The sequence below is a fragment of the Myotis daubentonii genome, chromosome 5, assembly GCF_963259705.1.
Source record: "Myotis daubentonii chromosome 5, mMyoDau2.1, whole genome shotgun sequence".
NCBI lineage: Eukaryota > Metazoa > Chordata > Mammalia > Chiroptera > Vespertilionidae > Myotis > Myotis daubentonii.
Window position 1 is genome coordinate 58,822,490 of NC_081844.1, and position 18,995 is coordinate 58,841,484.

At 40.1% G+C, this 18,995-nt stretch overlaps 1 protein-coding gene across 4 annotated transcripts in view; it reads left to right on the plus strand.

Moving 5' to 3' along the window:
* The window catches only part of SLC10A7 (solute carrier family 10 member 7), a 195,593-nt gene that overhangs the window by 128,604 nt on the left and 47,994 nt on the right, over window positions 1–18,995 (plus strand). For all 4 annotated transcript variants that reach the window (XM_059697898.1, XM_059697900.1, XM_059697899.1 and 1 more), the window contains one exon: window positions 16,757–16,792. In XM_059697898.1, coding sequence (XP_059553881.1) covers window positions 16,757–16,792 — 36 coding nt within the window. The remainder of the gene's footprint in view (window positions 1–16,756; window positions 16,793–18,995) is intronic.

Here is an 18,995-nt window from a genome sequence, read left to right on the forward strand (position 1 = left end):
GCCGAGACTCTTGTGGGTGTTTAGACAATATTTGAAATTCCTGAAACATGATCTTATTGCCTTGGTTCCTGGTGTAAGGCTCACTCCCCATTCAAAGTACATTGCAATTCCCTTGTGGCTTCCTGTGAGCATCGGTCACTCAGCTTTTATGGCACAGCCTCGCCTGGAGACTGGAGCCTCACCGTGTTTCCCTTTCAAGAGGAACTGATTTGTGAGGGGTAGCTACAGTAACAAGAGGCTTGTTCATCTCTGTGGTCTCTTCCCATTCAAAATGATATGATTTTGTATTATTTTCTTATGTGGCACACAAGCTCTTTCTAAAGACAGCTAAAAGTTTTGGAATGGTGCAGCATTTACAAATGATTTGGGCTTCTCCCAGTGACAGGTGAGGAAAAACATTCCTTTAAGTGAGTTTTGTTGCACTTGTCAAAAATTCATTTTCATTCCTTTTCATCACACCTTGTGCCTATAATGTAAGTTTCACCATCACTATCAGTGTGAATAAATTCTGCCCTTTTTTATTTATGTTTATCATATGTTTCTATTCATTCACTATTAAATACTTCATCTCCACCTAACCTTACAATCCTCAAAGTACATGCAGGGAGAGAAAGACCATAAGGATGATAAAAGGCTGCTAAATCTATGCTTATCTTCAAAGTAGAAACTCATCATGCGGAATTAATGTTATCGACCACTGCAGTTTATCTCCTGAGTCATTAGTAATTTCTATCTTTAAGGAGAGACATACATATGTAATTTAAAAAAAAAAACATTTTGAAAGGACAGCTGAAACGTTATTTGCACTTTTTCATTTGAACTGAGATTCTTCGGTTTCTCTTAAGAAAATGTCACTTATAATAAATGGTATGGGACATGTTGTATTTGGTCAGAGGTCATGAATGAGTGGCCCACAGGCCACATGCAGACCACAGATGTGTTTTCCTTGGCCTAAGTGGTGTGTGTGTGTAGGTTTTATTTTTCATCTGAATTTGAATGCAGATACTCTGTGTTTTTTCGAAGTTAGCCCCCTCCCTATTATCTTTACACGTGGCCTAATGCATACATTAACTTTGTCAGTTTGGCCCCACTGTCAGCATTTGAATTAACAGCTCTACAGCAGGTAGTCACATTAAGGGAGAACAGAAAAAATAGAAACAAATGGAAACTAAGACAATTACACTATATACTGTGACTGATATAAGAAATTGCCTAATCAAAAATTATTTAACAAAAATATATACTTTCTGATTGTTTTATTCTTAGACATATGAAAAATAACTTTAAAGATAAGTTGAAAATAACACTTTCTTGAGAGGCATGCCTCAAAAATGGCATTGGTTATATAAAGATGTTTTTAATAGCTTAACATAGGAGTTGGGGTATGTGATTATGAAAGGGGCCATGTCATCCTGAAAGAGGTCATCTATCAACAGCTTGCTTTTGAATTTTGTTCTTTTATTATTTAGAAGACTGGTTTATCTAGAAAAAAATTTAATGAACATTTAAACAGAATTAGCCACACAACTAATTTATCAAGTGCAGCACTTGACTGCATTGGTTTATGTGGAAGGTCCCACAGCACCACCTAGTGCCTTGTATTTTACTTTGCATAATATTTTTGTAAATTAAAAAATTCTGATCACATTTTAATATCAAATATGGCACTGATATAAATATATGGTTTAAGCAGTATTATAAATAGAATTAAACAAAGTAATTCTTACAGGTTTAATTAAAATTTTTAAGTGGAACTTCAAAAATATTATGTAACAGAACTATTATAAAAGTTTACTGATAAAAAAGTACTAATATTTTAAATTCACAACCAAAGACACCCTTTGGAAGGTTATTACATTGTATGTGATCTAATGGAGTTATTGGTAAGTTTTTGTGCAAAACAGGTGCTCATTCCTTTTACTTTTTTATTTGCTGCTTTATAATAAATTAAATGTCATTTTTGAAGCCCATGAATTCCCTCTCTTTATAGATTAAATGACAGTTACTAATACCACATACCATAGCTCTTATTAGTTGCAGACAAAGTTGTATTACCACTTTTAAAACTAGAATTTTAAGGTTTCAAAGATAGGATGTTATAAAATACTTATATATTAAAAATAAAATGAGTCAAATAAAAGAATGAGGTACACTAATATATTCTTCTATGGAAAAATCTCCAAGAAACATAGTGAAGTGAGAAAAAAATAAAGCCATGTCCAGAATACTGTGTATACTATGATTGTCTTAAGAAACCTATGAATTTGCATAATTTAAAGGGACTAGGTGGTTGGATTCTGGCATATTATTTTCTTCTCTGGAAGGAGTCTCAGGGAACTGTTAATATCTCTGGAGACAATGGGATGCTAGAAAATTTCACGTTTTATTTTTTATTCTATACAATTAAAACTTTTCTAATCAAGTTCATGGATTACTATAAGATCAACAAGGGTTCTTTGAGTATTAATATTATGAGCTATTTTTTCTTGTAATATTTCTCTGTATTAAAAACAAAGCCTTTTTTAATTAAAAAAAAGAAGCCAGCATTATGAAACATGGTAAGCATCTATTTTATAGGCATATCTTTTCAGAAGGCTTTATGGTGCATTATTTTTTATTGTGGGGTATATAAGTTCCAAAAAGGTAGAGAATTTTGTCGGATTTATCACACTGTTTTCTTGACTTGTAAAATAGCATCTGGCACATAATAAGTGCTCAGTAAATAAGTATTGAATGAGTGAATGAATAAGAACATACCACATTGTGTCCAAATCTATATAGTAATGAGATGTATTATGGTAGAATTTTACTCTATTTGCATATACATAAATATATATATACATTTGCATTCTTATATCTAATGTCATTTAAAACATGAACACTGATAGGTGTTATTTTAAAGTTTATAATAACAAATGAATTCAATTATACTTAGAGATGTTTGTGTTATTATTCCTCTCCCCCTTTTTTGGCCTATTTTTAATAAGACTTTGTGCTTTTATGTTAGCTGTATTTGGAACTTGGTCATAATGAAACTCTATCTAAATGTTTACTAAAGATTAGTACTCTCATCATTTTCTTTCTATATTTCAGTTATCGATAATTCTATCATAGGACCTAAATGGTTGCTACTTTAAAGTTCCTGCGATCACTTCTATTAATCACAAAATGCTAATTACTCATTGTTAAATATACTCAATTCCTAATTACATATTTAAAGCTTCATGACATTTTATAGCTACCTGTTAGTGAAAATCCATTTATAGGCATAATCTATATTGTTTTATTTTAAACATACAACGGTTCTTACTGATGTGTGCATCAGTTCTTTAATTGTCAGTGTGTAGAAGTTGCCCTCTACTGGGGAACTAGAAAATTTATGTTGGCATAGATTTCAGTTTCCTTAAAGATGCATAGTTAAATTCATTGATGTGTTTTTTCAGATGATCACTTCTTGCTCGCTGGCACGTTTAAATTTCCAAGATATTGAAGCGGTCAGCAGAGTACATTTAAAAATAAGTATCTGATGTGAATAATATACGTACAGCCATTTCTGGGTGGAAACATTGTCTATTCCTTCTTAAAAACTCCTTAGTGTCAACACCCAATAGTGTAGCTCCTGAAGTAATTGCGTAGGAATGAGTCTTTGCTGAAACATTAAGGAGAATTCCCTGTATATAATTATACAAGCAAAAATGAGTCAGGACTGTTTTTAGAAATTCATCATGGGAATTTTGAAATAAAAATCTAAGCACTAAAAATTGTTTTTGCTACCTCCTTTGCATTTTCCTGGGTCATAATAGGAAATTTGATTATGTAGAAATGATTTACTTGTATTAATTATTGAACTTTTTGCGCCAAAAAGTTACATGATCATAAAATGGCAAAGTCTGTTTACCGGTTCTAATAAACTGACAAGGCATTGTTCTTCCTCACCTCCTTAGTGTTCTTCCTTCTGCCTCCAGGAGTTGTCAGACTGTGGGCAGCACTGCCCTAGAGAGAGCCTAGAGAGGGCCACTGATATTTAATAAAAATAAATACATTATTAAGGAGAAGCCTGTTTAAATTGGCCATTGATGGTAGTGGGGAGGGGTCAGGATAGAAGACTCACAAAATTTAGCCTAAATGAGACTCCTCCTGCCTCCCCCTCGGTGGTGGTGGTGGTGGTGGTGGTGGTGGTGGTGGTGGTGGTGGTGGTGGGGTGGGGGATGTGGACCAACGGTGCTCCTGTGAGGAACAGACCTTTATTAGGAGCACTGTTAATCCATGCCCTTCCCCTAACTGAAACCTCTCTGAGTCACGAAGTTCAGGGCCAGTTTCCTAAGCTGCAAGAATGGCTCTGGCTAAGGAATAGTATTAAAACGACGAGGAAATCAGACCACTGATATATGAGACGAGGCAAGTGGAGTGCAGCTGTCTCCATTCATTTTGTCCATCTTTACCCTCAGTATTGATCGTCACAGCTAGGTCTAACAGCAGCGTGTGCTGTCATTTAGACACATCCACGAGGAATGGTCGCGCTGTGCCAAACCCGTTCATTTCACATGCATAGGCACAGGCTGGTCCTTTTGTTTGTGTAAAGGTCTCTTAGGAGTTTGAACACTAGTTTGATTAAACCATTATTTTGAATGTCTTCTTTACAAGAAAATCATTATACAATTTTCTAGAAGTTTATTTTGCCATCTAGAGGCCTGCATTAAACACACCTTCCCCAAATCTCCCACTTTTCATCACCCCCTTTTCTGTCCTCGGTGGCCCTCCTACTCTCCCTCTCCCCCATCTTCCACAACTCTACCTTGCTTTAGCAAAATTTTGCAAAAAAGTTCTTCCATAGCCTTGTTAGCAGTTTATGAGCACCTGTTTCATGATTTGATTTTCGTCATAAAACCCTTCTATAATCTGTTCTAATTTTATTATCTATGTCGTATTTTTTTCTTTATCCATATGCTAAATAACGGAGCTGAGTGACAGTTTTCAGGTCCTCCTATGTGAGTTTTGCTCTACTCAGCTGGTTTATGAGAATCAGTGGGGTATCAGAAATGAAGAACTGGGCAGGGAATTCAAGACACTGTGCTAGTCTTAGTGTTTCCACTAACTGAGGCTGTGAGAGACACCACGCCCTTGGGCCTAACTCCACAGTCTGTAAAATGAGATAACAAATTATCCCTAATATTTCTTTCAGCTAGAATTCTCTGCTATCTCTGAATTCTCAAAGAATTAACCGCATAATGGTAGAGAGGATTCTGGAGCCAGACCACATGGCTTGCTTCCCATTCTCCCACCTATATCTTAGGGCAAGCATGTCAAACTCGAAGGCCGGTGGCTGACCAGCTTCGAGTTTGACATGCTTGCCTTAGGGATTTCATGCACTTCTTTCTGCACACCTCAGTTTTCTCTTCTGTAAAATGGGAATCATAATGGCACCTTTCTCCCAAGTTTGTTGAGAGGATGAAGAACATAGAACAGTCCCTGGCACACACAGAGAAGGCATTAAATGTCAACATCTCAACATTATTCCAAGCATAAGCATTTTCAAGCAATTCAGAAGATGTGTATTTCTCATCAAATAGATATGCTGCTCCCTGAGGGAAATACTTGTGAGCACACTTTCAGGCATTTGTTTGTGCAGCAGAATGTTTATTGAGTGCCTAATATGTGCCAGGTACCATTCTGTTACAGGCATCACTGGGAAAAATGGCAGAGACACATTAAATCATTTAGCCAATGGGTAATAAATATTCAGTGCTACTCTGGTGGCCTGAGCGAGTTACTTGGTGCATTCTTTTCACCACTGGCAGATTATGTTGTGATCTTTTGAAATTTCTATTACATATTTGGTATCTATTTTCTACAATCCATTTCCTGAATATCTTAAGTTTCCTACTTTCCTCCCTTTTTTTTTTTAAACTTGTCTTCCCCATCTCTTGACCTCTCAACAATTGTTTTTATCCCTTTGGCTGGGGTTCTGCCTCCTGGCACTTCCTACAGCTTAGCCAAGGTCTCTATAAGCAACTTGTTCCTCAACTATAATATTGGGAAAATCAACTTATTTATTGGAATTTTAAATTAGATAATGTGTGCAAAGCATTTAGCATCCTTTCCAGTACATAAAAGACCTAAATAAATATTGGCAGTTGTTAGGATGGTGGCATTTGGTATCACTGAAGCAGTGATTCTGAAGCAGGGCATACCATAAGCTTCTATGTATATAGAAGGTTCCCCTGCCGAAACCGGTTTGGCTCAGTGGATAGAGCGTCGGCCTGCGGACTGAAGGGTCCCAGGTTCGATTCCGGTCAAGGGCATGTGCCTGGGTTGCGGGCATATCCCCGGTGGGAGATGTGCAGGAGGCAGCTGATCGATGTTTCTCTCTCATCGATGTTTCTAGCTCTCTATCTCTCTCCCTTCCTCTCTGTAAAAAATCAATAAAATATATTTAAAAAAAAAAAAAAAAAAAGAAGGTTCCGGCTCTGGGAACCTTGGTTACCCATTGGATTATATGGAACCATTAGTTCACATTTTAAGAGAGCTGTGCTTCTTGTGTACAATGCTTGTTGTGCTGCTGCTAATCCTCAATAGCCTGCCCCATGGATTCCCAGGGAAAATGGAACTGCAACACATCAGATTGTAGCCGAGTGCCCACCATGGAGACCTCAGGCTTGAAACGAACCCTGGCAAATATTTCCTCAGCCATAAAAGCTTATGTAACAAAAAAGAAACTTTGACTTAATTCCTTTTGCTGCCTTTTTGGTCTCATGTATACTCTATAGATAAGCATTTTTAAGAAGCTTCTTCAGAAAATTATTGCGTATTAAATCTAAAAACTTAGAAGATATCAAATTTCAAATTGTTATCACTCTTAAGCTGGATAGAAAAAAGCCAAGTTAATTGTTAATAGTTCTAATAAAGCTCTGTGAGTTTATAGAGTCTGAAAAGATTCACTTTTTCAGTTAAAAGGTAATAAGAGAAATTGTAAGTTTCAACCCTGTTTTCAACTGTAACATGTCACAGTAGTAGTTCTGAGTAGTACCGTATATGGTATTTCTCGTTCATGTTCTTGCACTTACCCTTTTTCTCTTGTATAGCGCTGGATGTTAGGGGCCTCAATTCCCCCATGTTCTGCCTGCTATCCAGCATCCTTCACTTCCCCTCCCACTGGTATTTCCCTTTGCTTCCATCACCTTCAGCAAAGAGAACCGTCTTCAGATTAGAAACAGCAAATATTGGCCAAAGGAAAGTAGGCTCAGAATAAGCAGGCTCTATCTGCTGGCCTAGACACATTACCTCACAGGGTGCTGAGAAAATGGATATTTGAGACTGCCGAATGGCTGGTTTTAAAAAATCATAAAGAAAGGAAGTAGAATCAGCAGCTGGCCATGTGCAAATGTGACTGCAAATATCAAAAACAGGAAGACAGTAGATTTTACACACTATTAACTGGTCATTTGTTTCCAGCCCAGAGAAAAATTAAAGAATGAATCATTAAGAAGTTGTGTTATAAGCAGTTACAAAGGAACAGACTATGTTGCTTAGAAGCCAGCATATGTTCACGAGAAACCACACCATTAAAAATAAAAGTTTGTTATACTATCATTTCTTTTTTAAATATAACTGCTACTCTAAAACAATACTTCAGAGCCAGGTCCAAACTACAGCCCTTGAGCCATATTTGACCATGACATTTGCGTACTTACTGTCTGGCTGCTTTCCAGCTCTGCCAGCAGAGTTGAGTAATTGCACTGGTCTGTATGGCCGGTGAAGCCTGGAATAAATATCTGGGCCTATACCGAATAGGTTTGCCTACCCCTGCTCCAGAGTCTGAATCAGTTCTTCTTGAATTTTAATGAGCTTACAAATTACCTGGAAATCTTGTCAAAAATATAAATGATGATACAGTAGGGCTAGGTGGGGTCTGAGAGTCAGCAGTTCCTGACAGGCTTGCAGGTGAGGCCCATGCTGCTGTCCACAACCACAGTTCAGTCTAGCCAGGACCTAGATTCCAAACAGACATGTGTATCAGTTCCCCCATTGAGAGAGAGAGAGAGAGAGAGAGAGAGAGAGAGAGAGAGAGAGAGAGAGTGTTCTGAGTTGGAAATCACTTTCACTGGTTAGACTCTTAACTCATTTGAATCATTGTGTCTAAGGAGAGCTAGAGGAGCAGTGTCATCTTAGAGAGACGTTTTCTGGGTGATTTAAAAAATGATCATCTAATGATCATTTCCTTATATAAGGACATTGGCTCAGTGGTGATATTTGACGGGAATAAGAATGAGCTTGATAACTCTAATCTATAATAATAAAAGCATAATATGCTTATTAGACCGAATGTCCTTCAGCACTAAGCCGGGGCTGCAAGGGAAGCCCGGGTCCCGGGTGCCTGCTAGCGGCCAGAGGGAAGCTCAGGTCCCAGGTTCCAGAGGGAAGCTGGTGCCGGCAGCCGGGGGAAGGAAGGCCTACTCTTGCACGAATTTCGTGCATCAGGCCTCTAGTATTTAGATAATAACAACAGGATCGGCCTGCTGGACATTTACTCTGTTGGAAGACAATTCTCCACATGTCTCACATTTCTCTGTATCTCATGAGCAGGCACTGATTGCCCATGGTTCCCAATTATTTTTTCAAGGATGTTTGTATAGTGAACAGCCCTGAGAGAGAGAATTACTATCTCCCTCTGGAGCAAAGGGCGTGCATACTTTCTGCCATTATAAAAGATTCAGATTCCCTAAACTCCACATCCCCTTCCTATAATGCAACCCGCTGTGTGTGCAGGCATCCGTCTGAGCCCAACTGCACCACCCGCTTAACTTGGAGGCAAGGGGAACTGAGGCCAACATCATGCTTAGGCTGCTTGCTCTGCTATGAGAATTAAAGTCCTTTGGCTCTGACCCAGGACTCTCCTGTCTTCTTCCAGCATCCATGAAACAGCGGTAGGCCTACCTGTCATCTTCAGAGTTTGGGAAAACCTCAGCACCTTCACAGTTTTAGAGACCCTCTCCCAACAGCCACAGCACAGGTTTCCAATCACTGACTTTCCCCTTTCCCTGAAACTGTCTTCCCTGACTTGGTTGTATTTATTTTTTAAATATATTTTTATTGATTTCAGAGAGGAAGGGAGAGGGGGAAAGGGATAGAAACATCAATGATGAGAACCATTGATCAGCTACCTCCTGCACTCCCCACACTGAAGATCAAGCTTGCCACCCGGGTATATGCCCTGACCTGGAATCGAATCTTGGTTCATAGGTCAACGCTCAACCACTGAGCCCTGCCGGCCCCACCTGTCTTCCCCTCATTTTAGTAAAACCCTTCACTTTATGCTTAACATAGAAAATAGAAGCTCTTCAATGAAAGTCCCATCCACTTTCTGACATGAAGCATACAAGTCTGTCTTCTCCACCCAATCTATCCTTTGCTCTCTTTGTTCAGTGAAAGGTGTCAACCCTTCCAGCTGTGCACTGGAACTCCTTCCCTGCTGCCTCCTCAGGTAACAGGCACAGTCCCTTCTCTTCACAAAATCTCTATTCCCCTGCCTCCTCTTGGCTCCTTTTTATGAATTTTTAAAATCCTCAAGTTTCTCCTTTTAAAGCAAAGCAAACAAACAACAATACAGTCATGAGAGACAACTCCAGGGCTTCCCAGAAACTTTTCTGGAGTTTTGTTTAAAATTCCACCGCAAAACGACTGAAGTTTTATGTGCTTAGGAGACTCTGGAATCCTTTTCCCTCAGTACCATGCTGTCTGACACATAGTGAGTACTCAGGAAATGCTTGTTTAACTAAATGTATGTCCCTGAGACAAGCCAACTACCATTCCTGCAATGGGGTCACCACATCCAGGAAGGGGGATTCTTAGCTGTGCAGACTCAGAGACTCACTGCCATTAGCGTCCCCCAGGGTGGTTGTGTGCTGGGAAACAAACATGTCAGCGAGTGAGTGCGTCTCTTCCTATCAGAAACCCTACTTGGGAAACAAACTTGCTATTCAACATTTTCCTGGCAAGCATGGACACAGACGCGAGAGGATTACCTGGACATCCTCAGTGGCGGGCGTGGCCTAGCGGAAATAGTCTGATGCAGCTGTCTTCACTGCAGTGCACTGTGCCTGGTAAATAAACCAGAGTGCTCATGCCTGCTCCTCCTTCCCTGACGGAGCCGTGAACATACTGAGAAAGGGGCTTACTCTGTGAAGGTATGGTTTTACAGAGCCAAGTACAGAAGGAGGAGGGGAAAGAGCCCTTACCCACCCATCACCCAGCACCTTCTTTCCAAATGCCCTTCTGTAGGCTCCTAATGCCTCTTTCTTTCTCCTATAAAGTTCACTCAGCTATATATTTTTCCACCCATATTTATCAGGTCATGGCCTCTGAAGACCATATACCCTGGTCGTTTTGTTCCAATGTAGGTAGGTATCTCCAAAATCTTCCCTGCCAGCCCTTTATGATTTATTGTTTAGGCCACGCTGGCCAGTCTCACTCATTACCTATTGGTTTGACATAATTTCGTGCTTGAGGAATAAACTTTGCTCTAACTTTTTAAGATAGCCTATATACTGACCACAGGACAAAATGTGAGACAACCTAGAAATCTCAGCATTAATCTTTTTTTCCTTTTTTTTTTTTTTAAAGAGAGCTTTGCATCGAATATAAATACAAGGTTCAGAGTAAAGGAATTGCCAAAGTATAATTCTCAAAAGTTGAAAACATCCCTAACCGGTTTGGCTCAATGGATAGAGCATCGGCCTACGGACTAAAAGGTCCCAGGTTCAATTCCGGCCAAGGTCATGTACCTTGGTTGCGGGCACATCCCCAGTAGGAGGTGTGCAGGAGGCAGCTGATCGATGTTTCTCTCTCATCGATGCTTCTAACTCCCTATCCCTCTCCCTTCCTCTCTGTAAAATATCAATAAAATATATTTTTTTAAAAAAAGTTGAAAACACGACTTTCTTACAAACATAGAATGAAAACACACCAAGCATTTATTTAACTGAACAATGAGGGAACCAGCAGGATGGTAAAGTTGGTTTCAAGGAGATTATAGAAATGAGGGTCCATCAGAAAAGCATAGCAAAATAACTTTGCTCGTAACTACAGGGCAATAAAAACATGTTTTTTCTACTAAACATAAATTACTTCTATCCCAACAGGACAAAACTTGATATGTTAATATGAACTGTTATAGGCTCTAATCAATAGTAATTAGAAGCCAAACAAAGGTATATGCTCTAATAAAATAACCCTTGCGCTGGCCTATTGGACCATGCTCCAGGATGGCATAGAAAGGACGTGCAGTCCTGTTAGGGGCTTATTTCCAAGTTTTGGTCAATTTTTATTAAGGGAGTGCTGTGGACTCTGAGATTCATTTGGATGAGATAATATCTTCAGAGAGGCTCAGAACCCTTCCCCAGGAGGGACAATGGGAGGGCCTGGGACTTTTAGCTTGGAGAAGACCGAGTGTGGGAACCCAAAAGCTCACTTCACCATTATTCTTAAATTTGTAAATGTAGCCTTAAAAAAATTATAATTTTAGAGTGCAGAGATTTTATTTACACTATTCAAAAGCAGCAGTTAAAAGGCCACTTGAAGAACAAAATAAACACAGAAAGAAAACAGAAACAGACTCATAGATACAGCGATCAGCCTGATAATTGCCATGGAGGTGGGTAGGGGCTGGGTGAAAAAGGCGAAGGGAGTAAGAAATACAAACTGATAGTTATACTGTGTAATAACTATGTATGATGCTAAGTGGGTACTTGAGTTATCAGGGGGAACACTTTGTAAATTATGTGCTTGTCTAACCACTATGCTATACACCTGAAACTAATATAAAATGATATCGAAAGTCAGCTGCAATCTAAAACTAAAATGTTAAAAGAAAAGCCATCACAAGGAAGGAGAGGGACAAGACATGCCCTAAGTTTCTCTGAGGGAAGACGGGCAGCAATGGGAATGGTTTGGTGTCAGTATAAGAAAGAGCTCCAGCCACGGCAGTATGTGCCTGGAGAGCAAGGACATTGTCTCCCTATGCAGTGGTCAGCAAACTGCGGCTCGCGAGCCACATGTGGCTCTTTGGCCCCTTGAGTGTGGCTCTTCCACAAAATACCATGTGCAGGCGCGCATGTACAGTGCGATTGAAACTTCGTGGCCCATGCGCAGAAGTCGGTATTTTGTGGAAGAGCCACACTCAAGGGGCCAAAGAGCCACATGTGGCTCGCGAGCCGCAGTTTGCCGACCACTGCCCTAGGGGATCTCTGGCAAAGGTTCAGCCATTACACCCACAGAGCAAGAAGAGAGACAGTCAAAGGGTGTCAGACATCAGATGAGGACTGGACCAGGGTAGGTCTGAGATCCGTTGCAAAACTGAGACTGTCGTTCTGTAGACCTTGAGTTATTGCCTTTTAATTAAAAACTTAAAACACCTTTCCTAAGGCTTGACATTCAATATCCTGGAGGCGAAAGCCTAAGGAGTCGGTTTTAGTATCTGTGATCACAGTAGTTGGTGTAGCAAAACCTTTTGTTAATACTCAGTGGCTAGAGCATTGGTCAGCTCACAGAAGAGTCTGGGGTTCTATTCCCGGTAAAGGGAGCATACCTGGGTTGCACGGTGCAATCCCTGGCCCAGGTCTGGGTGAGTGCAGGAGGCAACCAATCAATGTGTCTCTCTCATGTTGATGTTTCTCTCTTCCTCTCTTCCTCCTCCTTTCCTTCCACTCCCTAAAAATCAATGGGGAAAAAAATATCCCCAGGTGAGGATTAACAACAAGAAAAATATTATAATTCACTTTAGTTTTGCCTTTTTACAAGTCCTGCTGTTGAGAGAAGCACAGTCACAGTTTTGTTGTTTTGGTTGTTACTTGGGAGTTTGGGGCAGGGGAGACTTGGGTTTGTATTTTAATGGACTAAATCTCGGTGTCTCAGATTTGACGCTTTTCCCCTCTCCACTAAAGTCATTGAAATATATTCACCCAGTCATTCACATCAGAGGTGTAAATGGTTTTTCTGAAGGTTTTTTAAGAGACAATCAAAGCCCATCACTTTGTGACTTGAATTCTTCAGGTATTCTGATCAGAAAGCTTAACAAACCCTCCCAACTGCAAGGATGCTAAAACTATGTTTTGACCTTGACTCTGCCCGGAGGCGGGAGGGGGTGGGGAGGGGGGTGGGGGGGGGTGGCAGGGCGGGTATTGACATCTTTCGCTAAAAGTGCTCATCCACCACCTCTTGGTTTTAGCCATTGGTGTAGAATTTACTTGGGAAAGAGAAAGGAGAAGCAATCAAATTGAGCCTTCAGAGTGTGAGGGAAAATAACAAGTTTATATGACTTTGCAGCTCCCAATGGTTGTTGCTGTTATAGTTTAAATTTTTAGGTCACCTTTTTTGTCATTGATATTTGCAAAAACCTGACTTAAAAAGTGCATCAGCCATGTCACACAAAGGCTTATTTCTCCATTTGTTTCATGTCATCAAAAAGACATAACAAGTATAAAGCTCCTCTCAGGTTTAGTCTTAAAATAGAACCCTGAGGAAACGGTAAGATTGCAAATACTTTACTTACACCACTCAGGACCCCAGGCTCTGGAGTCGAGAAGCTAAAGATTGAATTTCCAGCATTGTCTCTTTTTATTTCACTCAGTATCTTTGAGTCTCAGTTTCCTTCCCTAGCAGGTGGAGAAATAATAGTACCTAGCTCATAGGGTTGTTGTGAAGATTATATAATGTAACAGACACTAACCAGTGGTTCTCAACCTTCCTAATGCCGCGACCCTTTAATACAGTTCCTCATGTTGTGGTGACCCCCAACCATAAAATTATTTTCGTTGCGACTTCATAACTGTAATTTTGCTACTGTTATGAATCATAATGTAAATATCTGATATGCTATATGTATTTTCCGATGGTCGTGACCTACAGGTTGAGAACCGCTGCAAGCCCTCAGACATCTTAAATTCCTCATAAACGTTAGCTATTATTATTCTAGTACTAATTCTAATGGCTTCACCAAACCTTAATTATGGAGCTATTGTCCGGATTAATGACATCGTGGCCAAATCATTCCCTTACACAGCTGCAAAGCAGGTTTCGGCATTGTGTAACAATTCATTCTTAGCTAATGAACTTGAACAGCCATTTTCGAGAAAATAATGAGGAATCTTGAATCTAGAATTAGAAAATGCATCCTATTTGCCAGGAACTTTTTAGGAACAAATATCTAACTATTTTAGGAACAAATATCCTAAGTCCTTGGGAGAACTGCAAAGAACCTACTGTGTGTTGGTGACTATACACTTGAAATGTCTGGGCAGGAAGAACTGCAGATCATAGTGCTTTGCCTCCTAGAATAAGGTCCTGTCTAAGAATCGGTTGTCAACTAGAGACCAAGGTCGTACAGCAACTGATCACTGCCTGCATGCCTCAGTGGGACTCTAGAAAACTGCACTGGCCACTAAAATGTCCTCCCGGGGACCACGGGTGTAGTGGAGTCAGTTCTGGGTTGGGAGTTGGACAAAGCAGGCTTGAGTCCAGGCTTCGCCATTTATTTTCTGTGTGACTTTGGTCTGGTTGCTTGGCTTTTCTCAACCCTAGTTTCCTCATCTGTGAAATGGGGCTATTTTATAACCTAACTCCTTCAAGAGATCAAATTGTAAATGTGCATGAAAGTGCTGAAGCCAAATGCCACTAATAGTACTGGTTTTATTACTATTACTAATACCATGCCACTATTGCAAAGAAAAATAAATGGGAACAGGAAGAACATGGGTCCCTGTGTACTACATATGACACCAGTATGACTCCTCAAACACAAGGCAAATATCCTCAGAGTGGTGATGAGACTCAACCTTCTTCCTGGCTGAAAATCCTTTTCCTATGACAGATATACTACCTGTGTCTCAGAAGTATTATTAGCGTATTGATAATCCAAAATTCACGGTAATATGTTTCTATTCTATTTTTTATCTTAATTTAAGTGAGTTGACAACAGAAAAACTGGTTAGGTTATAAACTAAGTCATATCCGTTGTCCATATACTAAATTATTTACCAACTCATTATACCCTCGCTTTAAGTTCTTCATTCGTTCGCCATTTGTTGATCAGATCCCAAGCTCCCTCTCCTGACCTGCAAGGCCTTTGGTGATCTGGTCTCTGGCTCTTCCACTTGATGCTTTCTTCTCACCCTGCTCAACTTTTCATAGTTTTGTGGATGCCCTTTCCTCTTTCTGAAATATCCTTACCCCTGTCTGCTGGATCTGTTTTCATTAACTCTTATAATTAATGGAACAATGCCTGGCCTATAAGTGGACATTCAATAAATGTTTAAACAAATTGACTTGAAATCCGATGGCTCCTACATAGACTGAAACAAGCGAGTATTTTTGTTTCCACTTGGCCTTGTAAAGTCTGTAATTCCTACTAAAGTGTGAATATATTCCACATCATCGAAAGGCAATAGCTCTTAATACATTATTTTGCACATGTAGCTCTCCTAAATGTGCCAATGAGAACCTGTTTCATAGACACTAATGGAGTTGAAAAGCCACAATATACGTTTTAGTAAACAAATAGGTTAAATATATAGTATAAATTAAAATGCTATATTCCCTATTGTCCATTGCAAAGGTTTGCACAATCAAGAAGCATGTGTTCTATTATTTAACAATGAAACAGGCATATATGTGAATATTCACATGAGTATACTCCTAAGAAAGTCATGATAGCAATGTTCACATAAGACAGGTCAGTCCCTCTGGGGCCACATCCAAAGGATTGTAGTAACTAATGACAAAAGGACTTCCTACAGGACTTCTTTCCCAAAAGTAATGCAGCAGTACCGTCCATAGATCCTGGGCAGAGTATACTCTCTGTCTGTCTGCCTGTCTCCCTTCTCTCTCACACACATGCACACGGACTCTCTGGGATTTTAAAGTTCCAAGTAGAATTCATTAATAAAAATATGAAATGTGTTTTGTTTTATAAATCATAGTGAAGTGTGGAGAGATAAAGGAAGAACTAAGGGGCGAATAATCATCTCCTACTTTCCACTGAAACCTGTCAGTTCACTCCCAACTCAAACACCTGGTTTAAAAGATTTATCTACAAGAAACCTAAAAGTTTGTATCCTGCCTCATCGACAACAGCCTCAAACTGTTCCTTGTCATCTCAGAAAACAAATCTTTTGCTCCTTCCTGCCTAGGGGAGGCCGAGGGACGGAGGTGGTCCTGTGTGGCCGAATTAGATGAAAGACTTGCTTTCCACCATGGAGACATGGAGTCTAATCAAGCGAAATGAGTTCTGAGATCCCAGCTCATTTCCTAGGGGAGATCAGTTCGCATTACAAAATCACGGCATCTCATTCATCACAACTGACTCGGTCTTTGCTCAGGAGAGAACCCCAACTGGGACTAAACCACCTGTCTTCCCTTGCAAAGAGGCACTTTATCTGAGGTAGAGCTGAAAGCCTGGGAGTGAGAAAGCTTGCCAGCTTCCACCCGAGTGATACACATGCAACGTGGAAGGCAACTTCCTTGCAAAGGAAGATGAGTTTAAGGAAGATTGGTGGTTGTGGCTTTAAAGATGTCAGATACAAATAATTGTAACAGAGATACTATGGCATTGTGGTGGAGAGAGCCAAGATCGGGGCTCCCTCTTCTTTATTTCCTAGGTTTTATTAAAGGATAAGCATTTCCATGCATCAGAGTTTAAAATGGCAAAGAAAGTGTGCTGATTTCTATGCTGATAAATGATCATCATCTCTTTTATTTCTTTCAGGGCATTGTTATAACACCCCTGCTACTGCTGCTTTTTGTGAGTATTTTGATGTTGTCTTTAATATCTTTTATTAAAAGCCATCTACTATCCTTGAAGAAAGGCCATTAAAATAGAATTGAAATTTGAATCACTTTGTATGATTTTGCATCACATTTTGAACTGTTCTCCCATTTGAGCTGTAGCAAGTAATAACATGTGGACCCAAAGTATCTCTGTAGCCTCATGATCCAAGGCCAGTGTCAGGGCCCAGTTATTAAGCCTCCAACTCCTGGCCAAGTCGTGAATTACTAGAAATTAGTGGCCTGTGACTAGGTCACAAATGTACTGCTCTTTATTTTTCCATTAGGAAAAACAAAGTGATTGCTAGTGACCCAGTATTTGATAGGAAGAGCCTTGGACCCAGAGCCAGAGGAAGCTTAGGCTCCAAGGCTGACGATAACCGGCTCCCCACTTTGGGGAGTACTGCCTCAGTTTCTTCATCTGTAGAATGGGAAGTAATATTACCTACCCCAGTGTGCCTCCCAGGAACAGTGAAATGTGCTTTAGAAATAAATAAAAACACAAGCTACTGATTAACTAAACAAAAATTGCACAGAAAATAAGAAATGCTAATTAGCTGTCTTATTTCTTTTGGTACTAAGCATATGAGAAATTAGATGAAAAATTATAATAGAAATTAATGTTATCTCATGCTGAGAAAAGCATATGTAATCATGAGTGATACCTAAAATATTTTATGAACTGTGCATTTTTCATACACACATCTCCCAAATATAAATCACTCCACTGATCACTGCAATGGAGGGGGGGTGTTTCTGGGAGTGAAATGTAGCTGTTTAACTAGCACTGTTTGTCAGTGAATTAAAACTATGGGGAAAATTTATTTAATTATAGGGTAATTACCCAAGTTGGAATTCAATTAGAGTAATAGAGTGAGGGACTTCATTTCTTACAAGCTGTGCAGGAAGTGGAGGGGGAGAGATACTACTAAACAGTTGGATTCTGCATCATTCATGAAAGACATTACCTTTAAGTATGAAGGCCGAGCCTTCCCTTCCCTTTTCTTTTCTCCTGAAATGCTAGCTTCCTTCTGACCAGGTTAGAGGAGTCCAATAATCAGATTACTTCTCTGATCATAACAAACCTCATTCATTTGGACTTCACCAGTTCAGAATTTGAAGTGAGTCCACTTGAAACGAAGTGAATATTGATTTGCATTTGTTTGAAATACAAGACTTGGTATGTACCTACCTGCTCACCAGATGTGAGGGCCTGGGATCATCCCTCGGTGTTGTTTCCGAGACAAGGGCACAGCTTCCCGGGAGCATCCCCTGCATGCACAGCACAGGCCAGCCTGCAGTCCCGCTGCAGTGGGCCAGAGGACTAGTACAGAGCCAGGCATCTGGTTAGTGTATAGCAAATGGCTGTGTAGCCCAGGTTTTCTCCACTGCAGAAGAATAAAGAGTGGCATCTCTAACTCATGTGACTCTTAAGAAAATCTGGGGGAAATCATAGCCGCAGCTACAGGGCTGAGACCTAGGGTAGCACTTTTGAGAATCTCAGAGGCTGGAATCTCTGGGGCCCCGTTTCGGCTCATGACTAAAGAACTAGAGGGGTACTTTCCCCCTCTCCTTCCCATCTCCACGCCGTGGAGATTTTCTCCATGGATTAATACTATGGCGTCATACTATTGCAAGCTTCCCCCTCTCTTGGACCCACAGACTTGTGAGCTTTAGTTGGTTCGACATTTTAAAATAATAGGACATCAAGAGTAGTGAAAGAAACCCCAAGACCCTGAACTTTAAACAGTGTAATGTTTCCCCCTGAGCTACCCGGGCTGTCCCAATAGGTTGTCACAGGCACCATCACCCAACATTGATGGGCACTTTTACTATGTTCTATGACTTTAACTCGCATGCACAGTATATAGCACTTTTGTCTCTTTAGGTTGCCATGCAATTTACAAACAATGGGCATTGCTTAAACACTTGGGTCACCAGGCCTCATTTCCTGAGCAGGAAAAAACCCCGAGCAACTTAAAATATGGTCACAGTCCATAAAAGTCGTAGTGTTGTTGTTTTTATCAACACCCCTGTTATGAGTTAAGTTGTATCCCTCAAAAAGACATGCTGAAGGTCTAACCCGCCGTACCCCAGGATGTGACCTTATATGAAAATAGGCTTATTGCAGGTGTAATTGGTTTAGGTGAAGTCATATTGGTGTAGGGTGGCCCTTACTG